This window comes from Gorilla gorilla, chromosome 6, assembly GCF_029281585.2.
Source record: "Gorilla gorilla gorilla isolate KB3781 chromosome 6, NHGRI_mGorGor1-v2.1_pri, whole genome shotgun sequence".
NCBI lineage: Eukaryota > Metazoa > Chordata > Mammalia > Primates > Hominidae > Gorilla > Gorilla gorilla.
Genome location: NC_073230.2, coordinates 153388469 through 153408250, shown reverse-complemented (window position 1 = coordinate 153408250; position 19782 = coordinate 153388469). Strand labels below are relative to the sequence as shown.

General features: G+C 37.9%; 1 protein-coding gene and 1 pseudogene across 3 annotated transcripts in view; one reads left to right on the top strand and one right to left on the bottom strand.

Annotated features, from left to right (window-relative positions):
* The window catches only part of TPK1 (thiamin pyrophosphokinase 1), a 391781-nt gene extending 372969 nt beyond the window's left edge, over positions 1–18812 (top strand). For all 3 annotated transcript variants that reach the window (XM_063708824.1, XM_063708825.1, XM_063708823.1), the window contains one exon: positions 17024–18812. In XM_063708824.1, the coding sequence (XP_063564894.1) occupies positions 17024–17142 (119 nt within the window). In that variant the 3' untranslated portion in view covers positions 17143–18812. The remainder of the gene's footprint in view (positions 1–17023) is intronic.
* A 126-nt stretch (positions 18813–18938) lies between these two features.
* On the bottom strand, positions 18939–19083 carry LOC115935493 (uncharacterized; annotated as a pseudogene).
* Positions 19084–19782: the final 699 nt, after the last annotated feature.

Sequence of the window (19782 nt, the reverse complement as noted above, 5' to 3'; positions counted from 1 at the left end):
AATTCTGCCTAGGAGCCCTGCTGGTATTTGTTATAATGCCAAAGTCTGGAACTATGGAACTTGGCAAATCTGTTACCATAATGAATTAGTACCAAAATGATTGGGGTAGCACATTTTAGCATTCTTATTGAATGCTTGCTTATTCCAATGTTTCTTACCTTTATTAAACCCATGAATCTCTTTTTTTTTCTTTTTTACTAAACGTAAGATCACACGTAATGTCAGAATGTTCACAATAAATTTCGTACTTAAAAAGTAACACAATTATAATTTTAGGATTTTTTTCAAACTATATATACAACTCCCTACTCTTAAGAATTACTCTTGCACATAATAAAGCATTTGAATGTCTTTGTAGATTATAGAAACTTGGCCTTTTTCATCATATTTACAAAGTGTTAAAACATTTCCAGGGAGTAGAAAGGGACAGAGATTTCAAGCATCCTAAAATGGCAATTAAAGCACCAAGTAGAAATTTTCTGTAGTCTTTGAAAATGAGACAGGATTTTAAAATGTAATTTTTTTCTTTCTCATGGTAATTATTATCATCTCTTAAGCTTCAAATGTCATAAATTAGCTATACTGGAGGAACCTAGGCCTGAAGTTAGTCTGTTACTTTTCTATTTTCTTATTATCCTCTTAACTATTTTCCAGGCTGAGTAAATTCTTTGTACACTGGATTTGTGGCTAAATCAAAACAGAAAGTAGATCCTTCTATCTTTGCATTTTAGAAATGAGTAACACATATCACATACCAGAGTGTATCTTTTGCAATTATTCACAAGCAACATATTTGAAGGTTGAACCACATACAGTCAATTGTACTGTTAAAAATTTAATGCTTTTGCCTGCAGAATGTACCAGTATATTAATTCAGTGGTGCCTTAAAGTTTTGCATTTGACAGTCATGAGCTTACATCACTAAGCCTGGTAGATATCTGTCTAATAAGGTTCAATATGTTTAATATATGAGCCTCTTTTTTAAAAGAGTAAAGATAACTTTTTACTTTGATTTTATAGATTTTTTCATGAGATATAAAATCATTTATATAAGCAACATCATCTCATGCTAAAACACAGCACTATTCTTGCATTGCACATTAAAAGACCCATACAAGACTACTGTTTAAAAAAGCAGTCTGAATTTGTAGCACAGTTTTTTGTTTGTTTTGTTTTGTTTGAGATGGAGTCTCATTCTGTCACCCAGGCTAGAGTGTGTGGCACAGTTTTTCAAGAATCTATTCCTCTTTGACTCAGATATTATAAATACTAGGGCAACAGCGGAAGATAAAGACTTGCTTAAATGGCAAATTTAGTAAATAAAAGTTATTAGTATGTTGAAGTATATTTATATCTTGACTCAAGAAGAGATCAGTCACTCTCCAGTGAAGTGCCTGGGAGGACACAAGGAAGAAAGTACACCAGGCCCTATACCAGAGGCAGGGCTGTGTCCAGATGCCTGAAATCATGCCAAGAATCTGGAGGTTCCTCATCCCTGTTGCCATGTACACATATAAACATATCTTTTAGATGAGAAGGAAAGAAGCAATCTGCTAAGATGATTTCTTCATCCCTCAACAGGGAAATGGAATATGGGATAGGTTGTGTATGCCTTTGGATTTCTTTGGAAGGAAAAGACCTCTATGGAATAAGGGCCAAAATAGATAGTGTCAGTCCTGTTAATGCTTAGAACAAAAATACCTACAACACCTCAGCACCAATCCACAGGCCTGCAGCATGTCCTGTAGGAGATGCCTCTTTGACTCAGAGAAGAGGAGACACACATCACTGCCACTCCATCAATGAGTGGAAAATGAGATACCCCAGCACTAACAGAATGAAGCCTCAGAGGCTCACAGCCAGTACTCATAAGTGAAGCTGCCCCAAGCCTAAGATCAGAGGCAGCTGTTACTCCAGACACATCAGATGGCCTCAATTGCCCAAGTAGAGGCCAGTCTGTAGTTAGTCACCTCCAAGCAAAGTATAGAACAGTGAGACATCACAACTGTGTCCATCATCTCTGGAGGAAGAGGTTCACCAACACTCAGCAGGCACAACACTAAAAAGGCATATTGGTAATTATTCATCACATTTCTCCGATGGCGCGGATGTTTTAGGAAGAATAAGGGGGAGGATATCTGCTTTCCCAGATTGCTTCTTGCAAAGAGTGTCATGGATTAAGAAGAAAGGTGAGAGGTCAAAATGATAGCCATCAAGAGGGTTCCACCCAATATTGATTGGACCACAATGAGTAGGTAAGATCCTGGTCATCAACAAGGTGCCACAAGGGTCTGAATCAGAGGCTCCCCCGAAACCCCCAACAGCTAGATACCACTGATGGCATCAAAGGAACAGGGAGGAGCCAGGGATCTTTCATGCCTTCCAGGCTAGATACTTGCAAGGAATATATGGGATTGTTTATTTCTTAATTAAGAATACAGAAAAGCTATCTCAGGCCATTTCTACACATACATACTAGTTGTGATTTGACAGGCTTTTTAAAAAATTAGTTCAATTTTAGTAGACTTTCTACCAAATTGATTAGAGTTGTAAATTTGTCTATACATACCAAGTAAATATGACTTCCTAACCTGCAGCTTTGATATAATATAATCTTAGTTTGTACAAACTTCATAACTCAGCTTTTGAGGAACGATTTTTTTACTACAAAAACAAAATTGCCACTCTCCATCCCTGTCTCCAAATACTTCAAAATGAATGTTTTTTCTACATAGAAGGTTTGTAATCATCTTATCTTTGGTGTAACTGATGTCTGATATATTGATATTCTTTCAGTGCAAATACAGCCATTCATAACAAGTGCATTTTTTTCTTCTCTAACAATATAGGTCTATTTTCCTAAATCATAAATAAAGGCTCTGTAGTTAACCTGTCTTCTAATAATCTTGCCATATCAGCAGTGAAAGTGGATTAACTGAAATTTCACCTTTAATTTTTATCTAATGTGTTTACTACAGATACAGCAAAATGTTTTTACTAAAAGCCAAATATTGAACCATGTCTTAGCAGCTAAGCCTGTGTGACCATTTCCTGACTCCTCCTTGTCTAGACTGTTAATACTACTTAATTAAATAATGGCTGACACAACAAAAGAAACACTTCTATAGATAGTGGTTTATAAATGGAATTGGTGCATTTTCTAAATAAGAAAATGCAGTACAGAGTGTTTCAGTTAAGTACATTGTGTCCTGTGGTCTGTAGCTTACACAAAAATCAAGGATGAGAAACTTCTGAATCCATTTTGCCACCGGCTTGAAGCCTGTGACTTTAGTCAATCTACATGAATCACTAAGCTTTAGGAAAAAATAGGTAACATAGCCACATGTTCAAGCAATTCAGATATTCAGTATGTAGTTTTAATCATTTAACTTTGCTTAGCTAATCCAAAAATACTTCTGAGGAGCCAACCAATTTGTTAAAGCCTGTAATTTGACTTTGGGTTTTTAAAATTTATTATTTTTTTATATATATAGAGATGGGGTCTCACTATGTTGCCAGGCTGGTCTCAAACTCCTGGCCTCAAGTGATCCTTCCACCTCAGCCTCCAAAGTGCTAGGATTATAGACAGGAGGCACTGTGGCTGGCCCATAGTTTGATTTTGTTATAATAGAGAATACACTGAGCTACAAGTCAACAGACTTGAATTTCAGTGCTGGGCATCCTAGGTCAATAAGGTATGTTTAATTCGTTTCCCTGTCTTGAAATAAAGTGTTTGGATATTATATCAGCGGCTCTTTAAATACATTCTCTGAAGCACTGAAGACCTAGCCAGTTCCCTAAGGCCAGCTTGGTTTGGTTATGAGGTAAAGTCAAGTGAAGAGAACTTTGAGCCTAGCACTTCAAATTGGTTAAAGTAGGAGCAGCCTCACTTTTATCTGTATTAAACCACTGAACTAAATAATAGATAAGGTTTCTTGCAGATTAGACATTCTATAATAAAGGAAGTTAGACCAAGTCATATTTCTGCCCACAAGGAGCTTATAATCTAATTGGTAGAAAAAAAATACTTGAACATTTAATGTGTAAGATAGTATTATACATGTCAGCACTCCACAATGATATAGTAAAATGCTAAGTAGAAGGTTATAAATTTGAGGCTGGGATAATATGCAACTTTGCATGCAGATAGTTAATGCAAAGAAGGTTCATCAAAAAAAGAGAAGTTCAGGCTGTCATCAGGAAAAAGTCCATGGTATGAGTATTGAAAAATTGATTATTATAACGAGAACGAGAAAGAGAATATATTAATTGTGAATTAAAGTAGCTTGTTTCTAAGAATGGCTAATATTTTCAGACTTGTTAGAATATTCATATAGGAAGATGACAGCTATTCCTAAATTGAAATAATATTATTGTATATCAGCAAGGGGAAATTAAAAATGAAAATAGGTCATGATGAAATATATTAGGAGCAAGCTTGTATAGTTATAGGTTTATGGACAAAGTCTAAGACATCGCTTCATTACCTTTGCTATAACAAATCATATCTGTTAATATTAGACCATTTGAACTTAACTCAAATGATATTTTTCCCAAAAGGCAGCGGTCAGACTCTCACTAAATGAAATTCTATTCTAAAAACAGCCATATGATTGAATGGATTCTGCTTGATGGTAAATACTCATCCCCTATTTCTGTGTTGTAAATATTTTTCCACAAGACAATGAAAAGCCACCATGACCACTGAGATTTCATTTTCGGAACTGTCACAGTTTCAGGCTGAGATATAAGAAAGACCATCTATTATTAAAGGAGCGGGGGTCAAGTCATGCTGGGGGCCCTCGTAGGGTAAAGCAGGGGTCAGGGAGGGGCTGGTGCAGGAGGGTGGCAGGAGATCAGGAGGAGCTAGAGTGGCAGGTACTCACTGTAACAGGGAATCTCGAGTGGGCAGTGGAGCCAAAGAGGAAAGTAGGGCACTGCGTAGGGACACAGGCAGCAGGGAAGATGCCTTTGTGAGAGGAGCGGGAATTTCACCAGCAAGAGGTGGCCTGAGTGGACCAGTTGGTCTGGCTGAACTGATCAAGATTGAGCCAGAATCTTAGAGGTATTTACATGGCAAATCTTTCAGAACTTCAAGGGCTTTCTGTAAATTCAAGGATTCAGTCATCTGGTTAATTTGACTAGATCTTCCCAAGCACAAATAAATGGAAAATTGACTTCTAATAGTACCTAACCTTCACTCCGATATTTCCGGCTTTTGAACTTTACCAAAGGTAACCTCCCAGTGCTCAGCAAAAGGAAAATTTAAGATAGTACATGAAGGAGAAGAGACTAGACAAGGTCATGCAGAAATTAAATGAAAAGGCTTTTATTTCACAAGCAGGGAATCGAAACCAGACCACCAGTAAGAAAGGGCAAAGCCTTAGCAACTGAGCTACAGCATAGGGCAGTCTTCACTGTTCTTCCCAGAAAGCATCTAGAATAGTTAATTGTGAGCTTACAAAGGCTTTTAACTACTCAAGATAATTTTTAGAGCTAATTATGACATAAACCCTAAAATTCCTGTTCCCTGGAAGGAGGAGACCAAGAGAAAGTACTGCCACGTGGTAACAAGGTCAAGCTCCCAAGGACATAAAACAAGATGGAGATAAACAGTGATTTTTACCATTCAGTCAACCATTTGCACAGAAAGAGAGAAGCCAGAAGTCTGACTGGTAAGAAATTCTTACCCTTTTGCCGGCATGCCAGTCTTCTGGGTTCTCTTTGCCTGAGCGGCCTTCGTGACTGAGCTTGCCACACCATCGCGCTGGGGCAAAGCCACATCAGAAAGGAAAATTATCTTTTTCTGTTCTGGCCAGAGTAAAATACATGTGACAAAAACATAGATGTTAGCTGCTCTGATTAGCACCCAGTATCAAACTGGCAAGGCTCAAATTTGCACCTGGTTGGGCTCCATCATCGTTAATCCAACCTCCGACCAGGAGTTTCAACCTGTGGTCTCTGGGCAAGATGGTTGCCCTGAGTAATAGAAAAGATAAGAAAGAGAAAGGAGAAAGAGAAAAGCATTGCCTGAGGCAGGGTGGGGAAGGTGAAATGATCAGGGAGGCCAGAGAAAGACCCACCCATTGCAGCGACACTGAAAAAAAAGTTCAGGCGGCTGCTTCTAGGTAGCGAAGGGATCTTTTCCAGCAGGCCCATCATCTCTCAAGTTTCCCCTTTTAGGGAGGAAAAAGCTCCCCATTTCCCACGATCCTGTACATGCCTAATCCTGTCACCCACAGTTGTCAGCAAAGAGTGCAAGGCAGATTATTCCAAAGAGAATAGCAGTTGACATGCTGTAGGGCCAAACCCATTCTTAGACAAAAGGGACTTTACTGAGAGCCCTCATTTTTAAAATGTACTTCAAATGCATTGTTGTTCATTTGGAACATTCCACTGTAAGTTATCTTTAGTAAGATTTTGCTGTTTCTGTAAGACTTCGCTGCCTCCCAGGCCTGAAGTGTAAGCCAGAAAGAACTCAGTTTTCCAGAAACTAAGGATCCCATTTTTACCTAAAATATTGGCCTTATGCTCAGGTTCTCTTGATTAACTTAGCCAGTGATTTTTTTTTTCCTACCCAAGTGTAAGAAAAATGAAACAAAGGGGTATAACACAAAAATCTGATTTTTCAAAAGCCAAATTTTATAACTCCTGCAATATTACTGCTTACTACCAGTTCCTTTCTGACCCAGTCAGATGTAAGAGGCCTCTAACTAGATCCAAGCCAGTTAATTCCCAGATCAAATCCATTCCTGTACCCAGTCCAGTTTCTGTCACAACTCCAAACCCAGTTTGGATCAGAAATTTGCTCGAAGAAACTCAGAGAGCTCAAAACACAAATCTGTGGAGCTGGGAAATCCAAGAGGGAGCTTAACCATGATCCCCAGTGGCTGTGAGAGATCAGTGGAGCTCAGAAATCCAAGAGGGAGCTTACCCCTGATCCCCAGTGGCTGTGAGAGATCAGTGGAGCTCCGAAATCCAAGAGGGAGCTTACCCATGATCCCCAGCAGCTCTGAGAGATGAGTGGACACAAGTGGGTCCTGCAGGTACCTTGCATATTCACTCAGCGCTGCTGGGGGATGCTAGAAGCTCCATTTTGGATCCCACTTCTGACACCATCTGATAAAAGAAAAACTTCAGCCGAATTAAATTTAAAAGAGTTCAATTGAGCAGTGAACGATTTGCGAATCCGGCAGCCCCCAGAATCACAGCAGATTCACAGAGACCCTCTTGACTGGTAAATTCTAAAAGGGCCGGATTATGTCTCTTTAGCTTATTTGTATAAATACCACCTGCAGGTTTGAGACTGATGTTAAGTAATCATACCATGCTACCGCACATGTTCCTCTCTTTTTTCACTTTTCTATGACGTTTCTGTTTGTTTGATGTACCTGTAATAATCTCTGTTGACATTTGAAGGATAGAAGCAAATGCCACTTTAAAGCTTCCTCAGTGCAGATGAAATGATGATAATAATACAACACATTTTCAACACTTTTCTGGAGAAGTCAAAGCTCTTCACAGACATTAACTCATTCATCTTCACGATAGCAGTATTAGAGGTAACTGGGGACAAGTATTATTGGCATTTTACAAATGGATGCTGAGGTCACCTGAGGGACTTTTAACAAAAGTCATAAAATATTACAGTGAAAAGATCAACTCTCTGTTTTCAGGGATGGCACTGAGGCCCAGCAGTACAAAATGACTTGCCTTGCTCTACAGCCGGGCAGCAAGAGATTAGGATGGCTGCGACTCAGTCATCTTTGGCATCTGCAGGTCATAATTCTCACCCCTGTGGGATGGTTTTGGGGCAGGCCAGTGTCCACAGGAGGCAACACCAAGACACAGGATTTGAAGGCAACAGAGCAAAATAAATCAGTTCAGAACAGCCTGTGGACAGCCTTTCTCTTCTTTGAACAAACGTTTAAATCTGATACTGATTTTCCACACTGAAAATTTTCACAGAGTTCTACACAGTTCATTCACTTTACCACTAATAATTAATGCAAAAAGGTCACATTTTGTGGATTTGGACTGTGGTTCTTATTTTATAAGCCCAGTAAGCTTTTTTTTCTTAAAGCAGCTCTGATTGGCTCTTTAACTGGAACATGGGGCCTTTTATGAGTAGAACATGCTGATGACATAATACATTAGGGAATTCTCTTTAACAAATAAAAATAATGATTTTGTTTATTTTAGAAAGGGCTAAATGTTTGAAAGTGATGATCTTTGTAAACATTTTCTAACTGGCATAATTAGTTTTGATTCCTCCAAGCAGCAGCATTTTCCTGGCCTAATTGTTTTTCGATCAACAGGCCGAGTCATAACACAGAAAATGTGGAGAAGGAAGAATAATTGAACATCAGAAGCCACCTAATGTGTTCCAGTCCTCATCCAAGGGCAAGGGAAATGTGACTTCCAAGAGAGATGAAGATAAATGCAGCCAGTTTCAAATAGAATTATAATAGCCCTTCCTTGGACATTTGAGTTCAAGGAAGGATTAGTTGTCAGGAGAGGGAGGTGATGAGTGTTCACCTTGGGAAGAGTCTTAGCAGATCAGGGTTTTGAGAGATAAGGCCCAAAAAGAAAGCACAGCTGATGGCTTGTTATCAGAGACATGCATAACAATAAGTCTCGCTCTTACCATTTTCACAAGCACTAAGAAGTTCTGGTAGACACTGCAAGTTAATTTCCAGGGCCTCCTGCATCAATGAGTGGAAGTAAAGGCTGTCCTTGGTGAGCTTCAATGAGTTGACAAAGGGAGGGGCCTCACCACACACAGTCTGTGTGCTCAGCATCTCTCTCTATACTTTTCCAAGAAGCTGCAATGCAGATATATCATAGACTAGATAATTTCTTCCCAAATTTGGCACACTTTTTTTCAACTTGATTTTGATGCACTTTAAATCAATAAACATTTCTTAATGCTTTGCAATGGCATTACTTCAGCTTTCAGGGAAACCAAAGGTGAACCAAGAGGGAAACACTTCCCTTCCTAAGTTGCTAGCCTTTCTTCCCAAATTTTTTCCCCAGATTGTAATGTGGAATTTTAATGTTGAATAACTTCAAACCTACAAAAACCTGAAGGGACAGTACAGCAAAATCTGTATACCTTTCACTGAGATTCACCAAGTGCTAACATTTTTTTCTACATTTGCATTTATTTCTTTGTATGTGTACTAGGCCATTCTTGCACTGCTGAGGCTGGGTAATTTACAAAGAAAAGAGGTTGAATTGGGCTTATGGTTCTGCAGGCGGTACAGGAAGCATCATGTCAGCATCTGCTTCTGGGAAGGCCTCGGGAAGCTTTTACCCATGGCAGAAGGCAAGGCAGAAGCAGGCACTCACCACAGGGAAATCAGGAGCAAGAGAGAGATTGTGGGGAAGGTGCCATGCACTTTTAAATGACCAGATCTTGAGAGAACTCACTATCTCAAAGACAGCACCAAGCCACGAGGGATCCACCCTCATAACCCAAACACCTCCCACCAGGCCCTTCCTCCAGCATCAGAGATTACAATTCAACATGAGATTTGGGCAGGGACAAATCTCCAAACAATATAATATGTGAGTATGTGTGTATGTGCATTACATTCTGAACTATTTGAAAATAAGTTGAAGGCATGATAATAATAAACACCTGAAATTCCTCAGCTTGTATCTCCTAGGAACGAGGTCATTCTCTTGCATAACTACAGTGCTAATATCTACTCCCAAAATGTAACATTGATGGAATAATAGTGTACAGTCCATATTCTTACTCCCCAAGTGTCCCAGTAGTGCTCTTTATAACTTTCTAAAATCTGGAGTCTACTAAAAAAAACATGCATTGTATTTAGTTGTCATATCTGTTTAGTCTGTTTTAATCTAGAAAAGTCCCTTCACTTTTTTGGTCTTTCATGACACTGACAGCTTTTAAAAGTTCAGGCCCACTAACCTGTCATCTGCCCCCATTCTGCATTTGTCTACGGTTTCCCCATGATTCAATTCAGGTCAGGCATTTTTGGCCAAAAGTATTAATGGGTGATATTGTATTCATCCCTAGCATCATAGCAGGAGGCACATGATATCAGTATGGCCTTTTATTGGTGATGCTAAGGTTGATCATTTAGCTAAGATCGGACTCATGAGATCACTCTGCTACCTTTTTTTCCTTTGAAGTTAAAAGCAATACGTGGAGTACTGCTTTGGAACTGGGTGCTATCCTTCTTCTCCACATTTTGTCCAGTAGTTTTAGCATCCATCCATTGATGGTTCTTGCCTAAACTAGTTATTACACTGGTGGCTGCAAATGGTGCCTTTCTAATTCTCTAATTCTGCCATTCCTTCCTTTAGTAGTTGGCATTCTTCTGTAAAGAATAGGTTTTCTTCTCTCCACCTGCTTTTGGCAATTCATTATTCAATATATTATAATGCCTCTCTCTCTCAGGATTCTTTTCTAATGCCCCAAATTAGTTCCAGTCATTGTGTCCTTTTCACAGGTCTACATCTGTTTTTGAGCACCCTCTTGCTTTCTGGAGCAAGATGTTTCAAGCTCACTCTGTACTTTGCCTGCTTGAGACGAGGCATCTAAACAGTCAGCTTTAAATACAAAGTGTGTTCCAGGGAAGCAATCAAGTCCTTTGTAAATAGAAAAGAGAATTTTTAATTTGGCCTGTAGCAGTTGGAGAATCAAAGAGCGGTACAAGGTAGCAAGTGACATTGAGTTTAGACTTGAAGGATAAAATATGCAGAGAAAAGTCAATTTGTTCTCGGAGGGAACACGTCAAAAATTTTCGTAGAAGCAGGAAATTCCTGATCTATTCAAGGAACAGCAAGTAGCAGAGAGTGGCTGGCAAGCAGGTAGGAAGTAGCCAGATGACAAAGGGCCTTAAGTGCCATGCCAGGATGTTTGGGCCGGGAAGAGGGAATGTGTTTGTTTTGAACATTTCATTATAGGCAATTAGGGTCCGCCAGTTATTCTTTCACAAGTGTTAGAGGAGTGGGAAGAGAAGGTAATAATTGGGAGAAAGGAGTACAATTAGAAGATTATTTGCAATTATTAGAAGAAAAATGAGAAGATTATTTGCAAGTACAATTAGAAGATTGTAAGTATCTTTTTTGTATAATGACTTCTTTTCCTCTGAGTAGATACCCAGTAGTGGAATTGGAGATCATTATTCCAAGTGAAATAACTCAGAAATGGAAAACCGAACATCATATGTTCTCACTTATAAGTGGGAGCCACACTATGAGGACACAAATGCATAAGAATGATACAGTGGACTTTGGGGACTTGAGGGTCTTGGGGGAAAGGGTGGGAGGTGAGTGAGGGATAAAAGACTTCAAATTGGGTACAGTGTACACTGCTTGGGTGTTGGGTACACCAAAATCTCACAGATCACTACTAAAGAACTTACTCATGTAACCAAACACCACCTGTTCCCCAAAAATCTATGGAAATAAGTGAATAAATAAAATAAAATAAAAATAAATAACTCCTTCCCCCCTTCAAAAAAAAGGAAGATTATTTGCCACATGTCTAAGCAGGCATCTATTTATTCTATACCTTATAGAATGTAATATATATTCTTTTGGTAATTTCACATTAGGTTCGCTTGGATTTTGGATTTTTGGTTGTCCTTTCTACAGTTCCTGCTAGATAGTTCTCAGCCTTCAAGTTGAAGGCCAGAGGACTGAGTCTGTCTTGCTGCTGAACGCGTTAAGTATTTAAGTGTTTGTTGATCCACTCACATCGTAAGTTCAAATCACTCAAAATGATTTTATATGCACACTTTGAATTTAATGTTCTCTTTATAACCTCGGACTCTGTGACCGCATAGCTACATATGAAATGAAAATTAGTATCTGTATAATCAAACTAAAAAATAATGTTCCTCTGAAAAAAGCAGATAATTGAATCATAAATATAGTTCGTGCTTCAACAACCTAGAACTGCACTGTTCAATCTATATAGTAACCACTAGCTACGTATGGCCATTGAATACTTAAAATGAGCCTTGTCCAAGTTGAGACATGCTGTAAATGGATTTCAGAGACTTAGTATGAAAAAGGAATGTAAAAGACCCCAAATTTTATATATTGATGATGTTAAAATGATTTTGGATATATTGGGCTAAATAAAAAAGATATTAACATTTTTCCTATTTTTACTTTTTTAAGGTGGCTATTAGAAAATTTAGATTTGTGATCACTTATTTTTATTTGGCAGTGCTGAGATAAATAAATATATTTATTTTATAGATGGTCTCAAACTTGTATTTCCTGAGATTCTAATAGAAATATAAGTACACAAAAGGCATGTACTCCACAGCTTTACATTAGGACTACTTTGAGTTTTTTACTTCAAGAAAGTGAAAACCCAACATATTGATTTTATTTTTGAAAATTTTCAAGAGCAACCATAAGTATAAATGCCATTTTATAAGAAACAAATTCACTAATAACCCTTCCCAGAATTCATATTTTATAGTATAAATTGGCAATTTTTAAAATATAATCTTTTGCCTCATGTGTGTACATAAAAGACCTTTTTTAAAAATATATTTGTCAAAAATTAAAATTGTAAAGACCTATAATAGTGAACTGATGTTACAGACAGTATAGTTTTCTTTTCCTGGTAATGAAATCTGAGTCATATTTTCTTAATGTGTTGCCATTTCTCCACATAGGCTAAGAATCCTCAGAGAGTAAATGGTGAGTATAGACAGTGGTCCCATTATGTCTTAAATAGTTAGTGATGTCTAATATGTCTAACTTAACTCTCCGAACTTAACCTAATGTTCCAGAATGGTAGAGAGCCTTAAGATTCATCATAATGGGTTCATTAAGCATTTGTCTATATGAGATGTAAAGTATTCATTAAGTCTTAGAGTGATTTTTAGGCTCTCACTAACGCATCTCCTTAAGTCTCCGTCAGGCTGCCGAAAGACAGCTCTGTACTTCAGGAGAACAGACCAGCAACAGTTCTCTTCTTTAGAGCTCTTCAAAGCATCGCCTTAACCTCCCTTACTAACTTGTTAGTGTCTGACAACTTTTATTATCATCATAGCCTGTGATTTTAGCCTCTCTGAGCTTCATTTTCCTCATCTCTAAATGGAAGATAAAACCTGGCTATGCCTTGAGTGCCTGGTGTACTGTAAGGACTCAGATCACGTCTTGAATGAATGAGGATTATGCCCATCTCAAATAGCACCTCCATTTTGCCCTCAGTATTTATTGATTTTAGAAATGTTTCCATTGCCTTTTTAAATAATGTATTTATTTTTACAAAAGAACCAGCGTCGATCTACAGATTCTTGGGAAGCCAGGCCAGCGGGCAGGCCTCTAGGGATGCCAGTAGCCCCCCACTGTCAAAGGCTTCACCTCCCTCTTGAATACACAACCCATCTTGGCTGCCAGGAAGGCACCTCTGCCCTCCTTGGCCCACCTCATGCTTCTCTCCTGGCTGCTGGGTTTCATTGTATATCTTTCCCTTTTACTAAAATGTGAGTCCTCATTTTAGTGAGGGCAGAGATACTCATCCTTAAACCCTAGTGCCTGGCACAGAATGAGGCTTTAATATCTATTAAATAAATGCATACATACATGCAGGCCAAGGAATCACCTGAAATGATGTTAAGTATTTCACAAAAGCTAGCCTGGAAAAGTTACGAGTGTACCTCATTCTACTTCTCAGCTGGCTATAAACTAATCACTTGAATTCAGGCCTTTGCTAATTGTTCAGCTCATGATATCTCTCTTTTTGTTAATTTTAAAAGAAAAACCTGATCTGTTTTATCAGCAGGATAACAGGAGAAAGCAAAGAAGATGGAAATTACTTGAATATGTATCATATGTAAGATTGGCCACATAATCCATACAACTTCCCTGTGAAGTAGATACTTTCTACATATTTACTGTTGATGACACAAAGCCAAAGAGTTTAAATAACTGAGTTTGTAAAGCTGGTGAATGGTAGAGCCAGGGTTTGAACCTAGGTCTAACTTATTAACTTCATCATGATGGAATCATGCTCTTTGATAGAGAGATGCCTTTTCTATAAAAGCACCTGATCAGAAAAGTCATGCAGGTGCACAGAGAATGAATGCCTCCCACTGTTGCTTTTCAGTGCCAAAAGCATCTAAGGCCTTGCGGAGTACTCCTTCACGCTTCCAGCTCCAACCAAGGAGCCACAGTTCACTAATGTAGCTTGTGGAGGAAAGATGGGCAAGAAACCAGGGACAAATGGCCCCACTAACTGAAAAGAGTTGAATAATTGGTTTCCACCAATTTGCCAGCTCTTGCTTTGTAGTCCCCTGTCTTTCCAGCTTTAGAGAAAAGCTGGGAGGACATCACTGAAAACAGTAGAACACGGAGTGCTAATTCTCATCCTTACCTTTGGGAAATAAAACAGCCTGAGATAATGGATGGAAATTGTAAAATCTATGTTAATGTGTTTATCACACAAAATATCGTTGCTTATAAGCTTGCACATAGATCTGTAACTTTTATTTTTGCCTTTTGTTAAAAATGGGACTTGATCTGATGACTGGTTGTCTTTGAGCAACTACGGTTGGCTGTAGTCTACTCCGCAAACAATGGGGGGAAAAATCCAAGTCAGATTTTCTATAGTTCAGCCAGCTAAAGTGTTGGACAAATCCTCTAGGGTAGAAACGAAGAGGTAATTTGTTTTTCTACTATCTGTACACAGCTGTCTCTTTACTAGTTTCATGTACTTATGTCATGATTGGCCTTCAGATATTTGGGGTAGAGGAAGTTCATCATAATTCCAAATATTTTCCTTAAAATTTTTTTATTTTTCTAAGGTTTTGTCCAAAAATATGATTCTGTGACTTGAAGAAAATATATTCCAAAATAATTGTAATGACATAGTAAATTAAAATTCATGACTTTGTCTCTCAACTTATTCATCTTAGTTTTCTATCATTTTTATTGTACTTTCCATAAAGTTAGAGATAATCAAAACAATTGTTATCTTTAATTAATTGTAACTATATAACTGGTCTTGTTGGAACTTTAAATATTATAAAATAAAATAAAAACATAATTTACAAGTATGGCTAACAGTGGCCTTGCTTAACTCAAAGAAATATTTCCTTCCAAAAAAAAATTTCATCTTCTTATGCCCAAATACAACCACTTTGATTATTTTCCCATTTAAAAATTAATTAGGCTACAACAGTGTCTTAGCAAACCCAGTATGTATAATCCAGGTAGCTACCGCTGAAATTCTGAAATCCATAGTCTGGCTTCAAAAATCAGAAAGGAATTTATATGCAGCTATAAACTTGAAGCACAATTTGTACTCCTGTTCTTTGGGCATAAGTAAAAACTAGGATTTTAATCCATTTTCTCAAATCATATAATGTGTGTGTCAAATTCAAGTGGGTCGTGCATGCATGGGTCTTCACGAGGGAGTTTCCACTTTAAAGTTGGCAGGCCTGCTGAAGCACTCTAAATTGCCTTCGCAATGAAGTGGTGTGAAGTGTTCCCTGACTCCCTCCCTCTTGGCTATTGGGAAAACCTTGAAACCGTAGGCCTGGGATAGGTCTCAGTAAGCTACTTCGTAAGCACCCAGGTTCCAGGCAAGACCACTATTCAGGAGAGGTAGAGATTTCAATTGACTTTGCTGTGAATCCCTCAAAGATCACCACCCTGATCTACCAACTATGTAACAGTGTCTAGATCTATATATATTTTTGTGTATATCACCAGTGTTCAGAAACATCATCTCATGGAAGTCCCAAGTCCCAAATGACTCAAGAGTTAAGAGCTTCCTATATTGAAGTTCGTATCAGGGCAATATTCACATGAGATTCACTCTGTATTACCATGTAGTTTTACTTTCGTGTTTGTACTAGTAAAAACATTAAGAACTATGAAAAATAATTTGAGTTTTAATAAATAAGCTGTGTGAACTGGTAATACTGACGATAGATTATCTTGCAGTACTGTTCCTGAATTTTTAAATTGCCTTTTCAAGATTTCCTCAGAAAGACAGGAGGCTCCCTCTAGTGGGAAGTGAGCATTGTAATTGATTGATTTCCCCCAAAGCAGTGTGTATAACTTCACAGGTTTTGTTTGAAAGAAAAGGGGCCTCTTCTGACTCGGATAGTTTGGGCTCCATAACATTTGTTCATTTTTCTCTCTGAATTTTGATAAAGAAAATAATATTGGTTACCAACGGATGCTTATAGGACAGTTGTGAGTTTAGAGTCATGTTGATGAAGTCAATTGCTCCTGTATCAGCAAAGAGAGGTGAAGTTACCAATCTGTGCCTAGGCATTAACTTGTTAGAAAATAAAAAATATATTTATAGCTATATATTTATGAAATGTATAAATATATAAATTCTAATCTTAATTCGTAAGCCTTTTACTTTGATAAGTAGTTTAAAGGATTATCTTATCATCTCTTGCCGTCACTTTATGGCTGAGCTTAAGTGACTTGCTCAAGATTACACATTTGAAAGTTGGCTTTGACCTTTGAGTTTCTATTAATTTTACAGAATGTAAGCTGTATTCGCTTTGGCTTTTCTTACTTTATGAGAAAACAGTGATTAAAATCACATGCATTTTTTTAGGTAATTTTCTATCTGTCTCATATCATTTCTACTTGAAGCTAAAACTACATTTTGTAGAGTGTAATAACACATTAAATTTTAATTCTGAATTATCAAGAGAAACTAAAATTGTACCCAGGGAAGGAAGTAAGTAGCACATTACAAATACAGGTTTTGGTTTTATAATTAGTAAAGAAAAAGAAAAGATTCTAATAAAATTTAATATTGAGAATGATATATAACCCAAAATGGTCAATAACCAATTCCAGGAAGAATGTTTACAGCAAGTTATAGAAATTACCCATTTTAAAGCCATACATCATATATTTCACCTATCCCACATTTATATATTTTTTTATCAAAGTGTATACTTGCTTTTTGGTAAGTGACAAAGTTAATCTACACTGGAGGAAGAAAAAAAATAGTTACTAATTTTTTCCCCTTATTTTCTTACAGCAAATGATGTGCTTGCTTTTGGAACATTGGTCAGTACTTCCAATACCTATGACGGGTCTGGTGTTGTGACTGTGGAAACTGACCACCCACTCCTCTGGACCATGGCCATCAAAAGCTAACCTGTTGACTGGCATCCATAAGTGTGCCTCTGCCTTATCTCATTTCTCAACGGTTCATTGCTCAACAAGAACGATTCACCTGGGTTTGCAAGAATCTAAACCTCTCTAGGGGAAGCCCACTGGGTTTAAAGATGTTAGTGTTTAGATAATACAGGTAACATTATAAATGACAGATCTCAATTTTATAGTAGTGGGAAAGATACATGCTAAGAAAGCAAATAAGCTTCATTATATTCGGTTGGAACCTAACGGGAATCATTCCACTACACAATTCAGTACTGATTATTCTTCTTATGTTATTAATCATTCCATTTATCCTAGAAAATTGTTTTTAATTTGAATCAGAGAAAACTGTTGAGGTTCCTCTTGGAGTCTAGAACATCCTTAAATGTCTAACAACAAGGGCTACCTCTGAGTACCTTTTAGTATTAGTTTTCTGTGTATGATATATATTATCTTATACTGAAAAAAAGTTCCTTTCAGATTGGGGTGTTAGAAGTGCACCAGGTCACTCTGACCTTATTACTGTCTTTGGTATTGTCTTAAATAAATCAAGAATCATTGACCTAATTGTTAAATTTAAAAATAGGTAGTTATATAAGCAATAGGTGAAAAGAGAAATGATGTGAAAGATAAATGATGATTCGTAGAGCCCTACTCACACATTCACCCCCAAATTCAAAAGTAAGAATGCAGAAGTCTAGAGGGGGTAACAGTCTGCATCATCATCACAACCTAAATGGAGAAAGCTGTGCAGAGGAAACTTAAGCATAAAAATTGAATTCGTTTCTGACATACCTTAGACTGAAAAACTGTTGGTTCATCCAGAAGTGTATTCATATTACCAGAAAATGAGTTTGTCTATGGGGATACATGAACTTCATATACTAAGCAGCCTAACTCCAAAGCCTGCGTTCTCATCCCAGTCTGATATTCACCTAAGTTTCCGGACCCTTTTCCTTAGCTGTAAAATGGAAGCGGTTGGACTGATGGTGTCTGAGGTTCTTTCCCACACTGAAATTCTAAATATTGACACTTAGCAGTCATGGGGCTGATAATACACACAGTTACTGACTTAGCCTAAACAACCTGGTGCATCGAAATGTATTCACCTTTCTTTTGTAAAGAGACCATGTTCTATCTTCTTTCCACTTTTCTCTGTTTTATGAAACCAACTGTTGACATACAAACCATGATTGAAGGAGAACCTGCCCAACATGTTTTATGTACACAAATCCCTATGTTGCTATAAGAAAAGTGAAAGTAACTGTTTTCTTCTTGGTGCTATGACAGTGTGAGACTCAGGTTGTCTGTAGAGAATGAAAGGAGCAGTGGCCCACGTGACTGTGGCATTTAAGGAGCAGTGGCCCACGTGACTGTGGCATTTAAGGAACAGTGGCCCACGTGATTGTGGCATTTAAGGAGCAGTGGCCCACATGACTGTGGCATTTTCAGCACTTTTCATTACTTTCTGCTTGACCGGAAGTTGAGGCTTAGCTATGTTTCCATCTTCAGTTTCTGAAGACTAGTTATATATTCCTTACTAGAAATATATTCATAATATATAAAAGAAATATATCTGTGATTTTAAAATTTTGCTACCAAAGAATGCATGTTCTATTTGCCCTGAAAATGTTACCAGTGTTAATAAATGGATACTTATCAAAAAAGAATATAGTTTCCTGAAGCTTAGTAAATATTGGGGGACAGGGGATAAAAAAAAGCACTGAGGCTTATCTCACACCACCACCTGAGTATCAGGCTGTAGCCATTGGGGGCCCACAGAAGGGGTTCTCTTAAAACATAGGCCACCATTCCCAGTTCCTGCCAGGCTACTGAGGAATTAGGTGCTAGTTTTAACCATATGTGTGTTGTCAGGCCCGAGGGCCTCTTCCATTCTTGTCAAGGGGAGTGCTAACCTTCTCTCCTTTCATACAGCATTAGGTACTGGTTTTATTACAGTCAGCCCTCTGTATCAGTGGGTTCCACATCCATACATTCAGTCAATCAATCATGGATTGAAAATATTTGTAAAGAAAAGAATGGTTTCATCTGTACTGAACACAGACAGACATTTTTCTTGTCATTATTTCCTAAACAATACAGTATAACAACTGTTTACTTAGCATTTATATTGTATTGGGGATTTTAAGTAATCTAAAGATGATGTAACATATACGGGAGGATGTACATAGGTTATAGGCAAATACCACATCATTTTATATCAGGGACTTAAGTATCCCATCCACGGATTTTGGTATCTGCAGGTTGGGGGTTGGAGAGGTTGTCCTGGAACCAGTCCTTGCAGATATCAGGGGATGACTATATTTCACCCCTTCCCATTCCTTAAAACTACCTAAGTGTGTTTTTCTCTTTATGTGCTATCCCACCATGGCAGTTAAGTATTCACTTATTTTTATAACAATACAAGTCTGCAGATAGTGAGATCTCAGGTACACCCAGTGAACTATCTGAGCCCCCCCGGGAAGTCCCTCTTCTCTTACTCCTGTTCAGTTCAGATCCTGACCTCCAGCTTGTAGCCATAAAAGAGACTGCAGGTTGGGCCCTGCTGGGAAAGTGACAGGTGCTCCTTGACCTTCTGACTCCAGTCACTTTCTTATTTCTATGGTCGGATTTGTA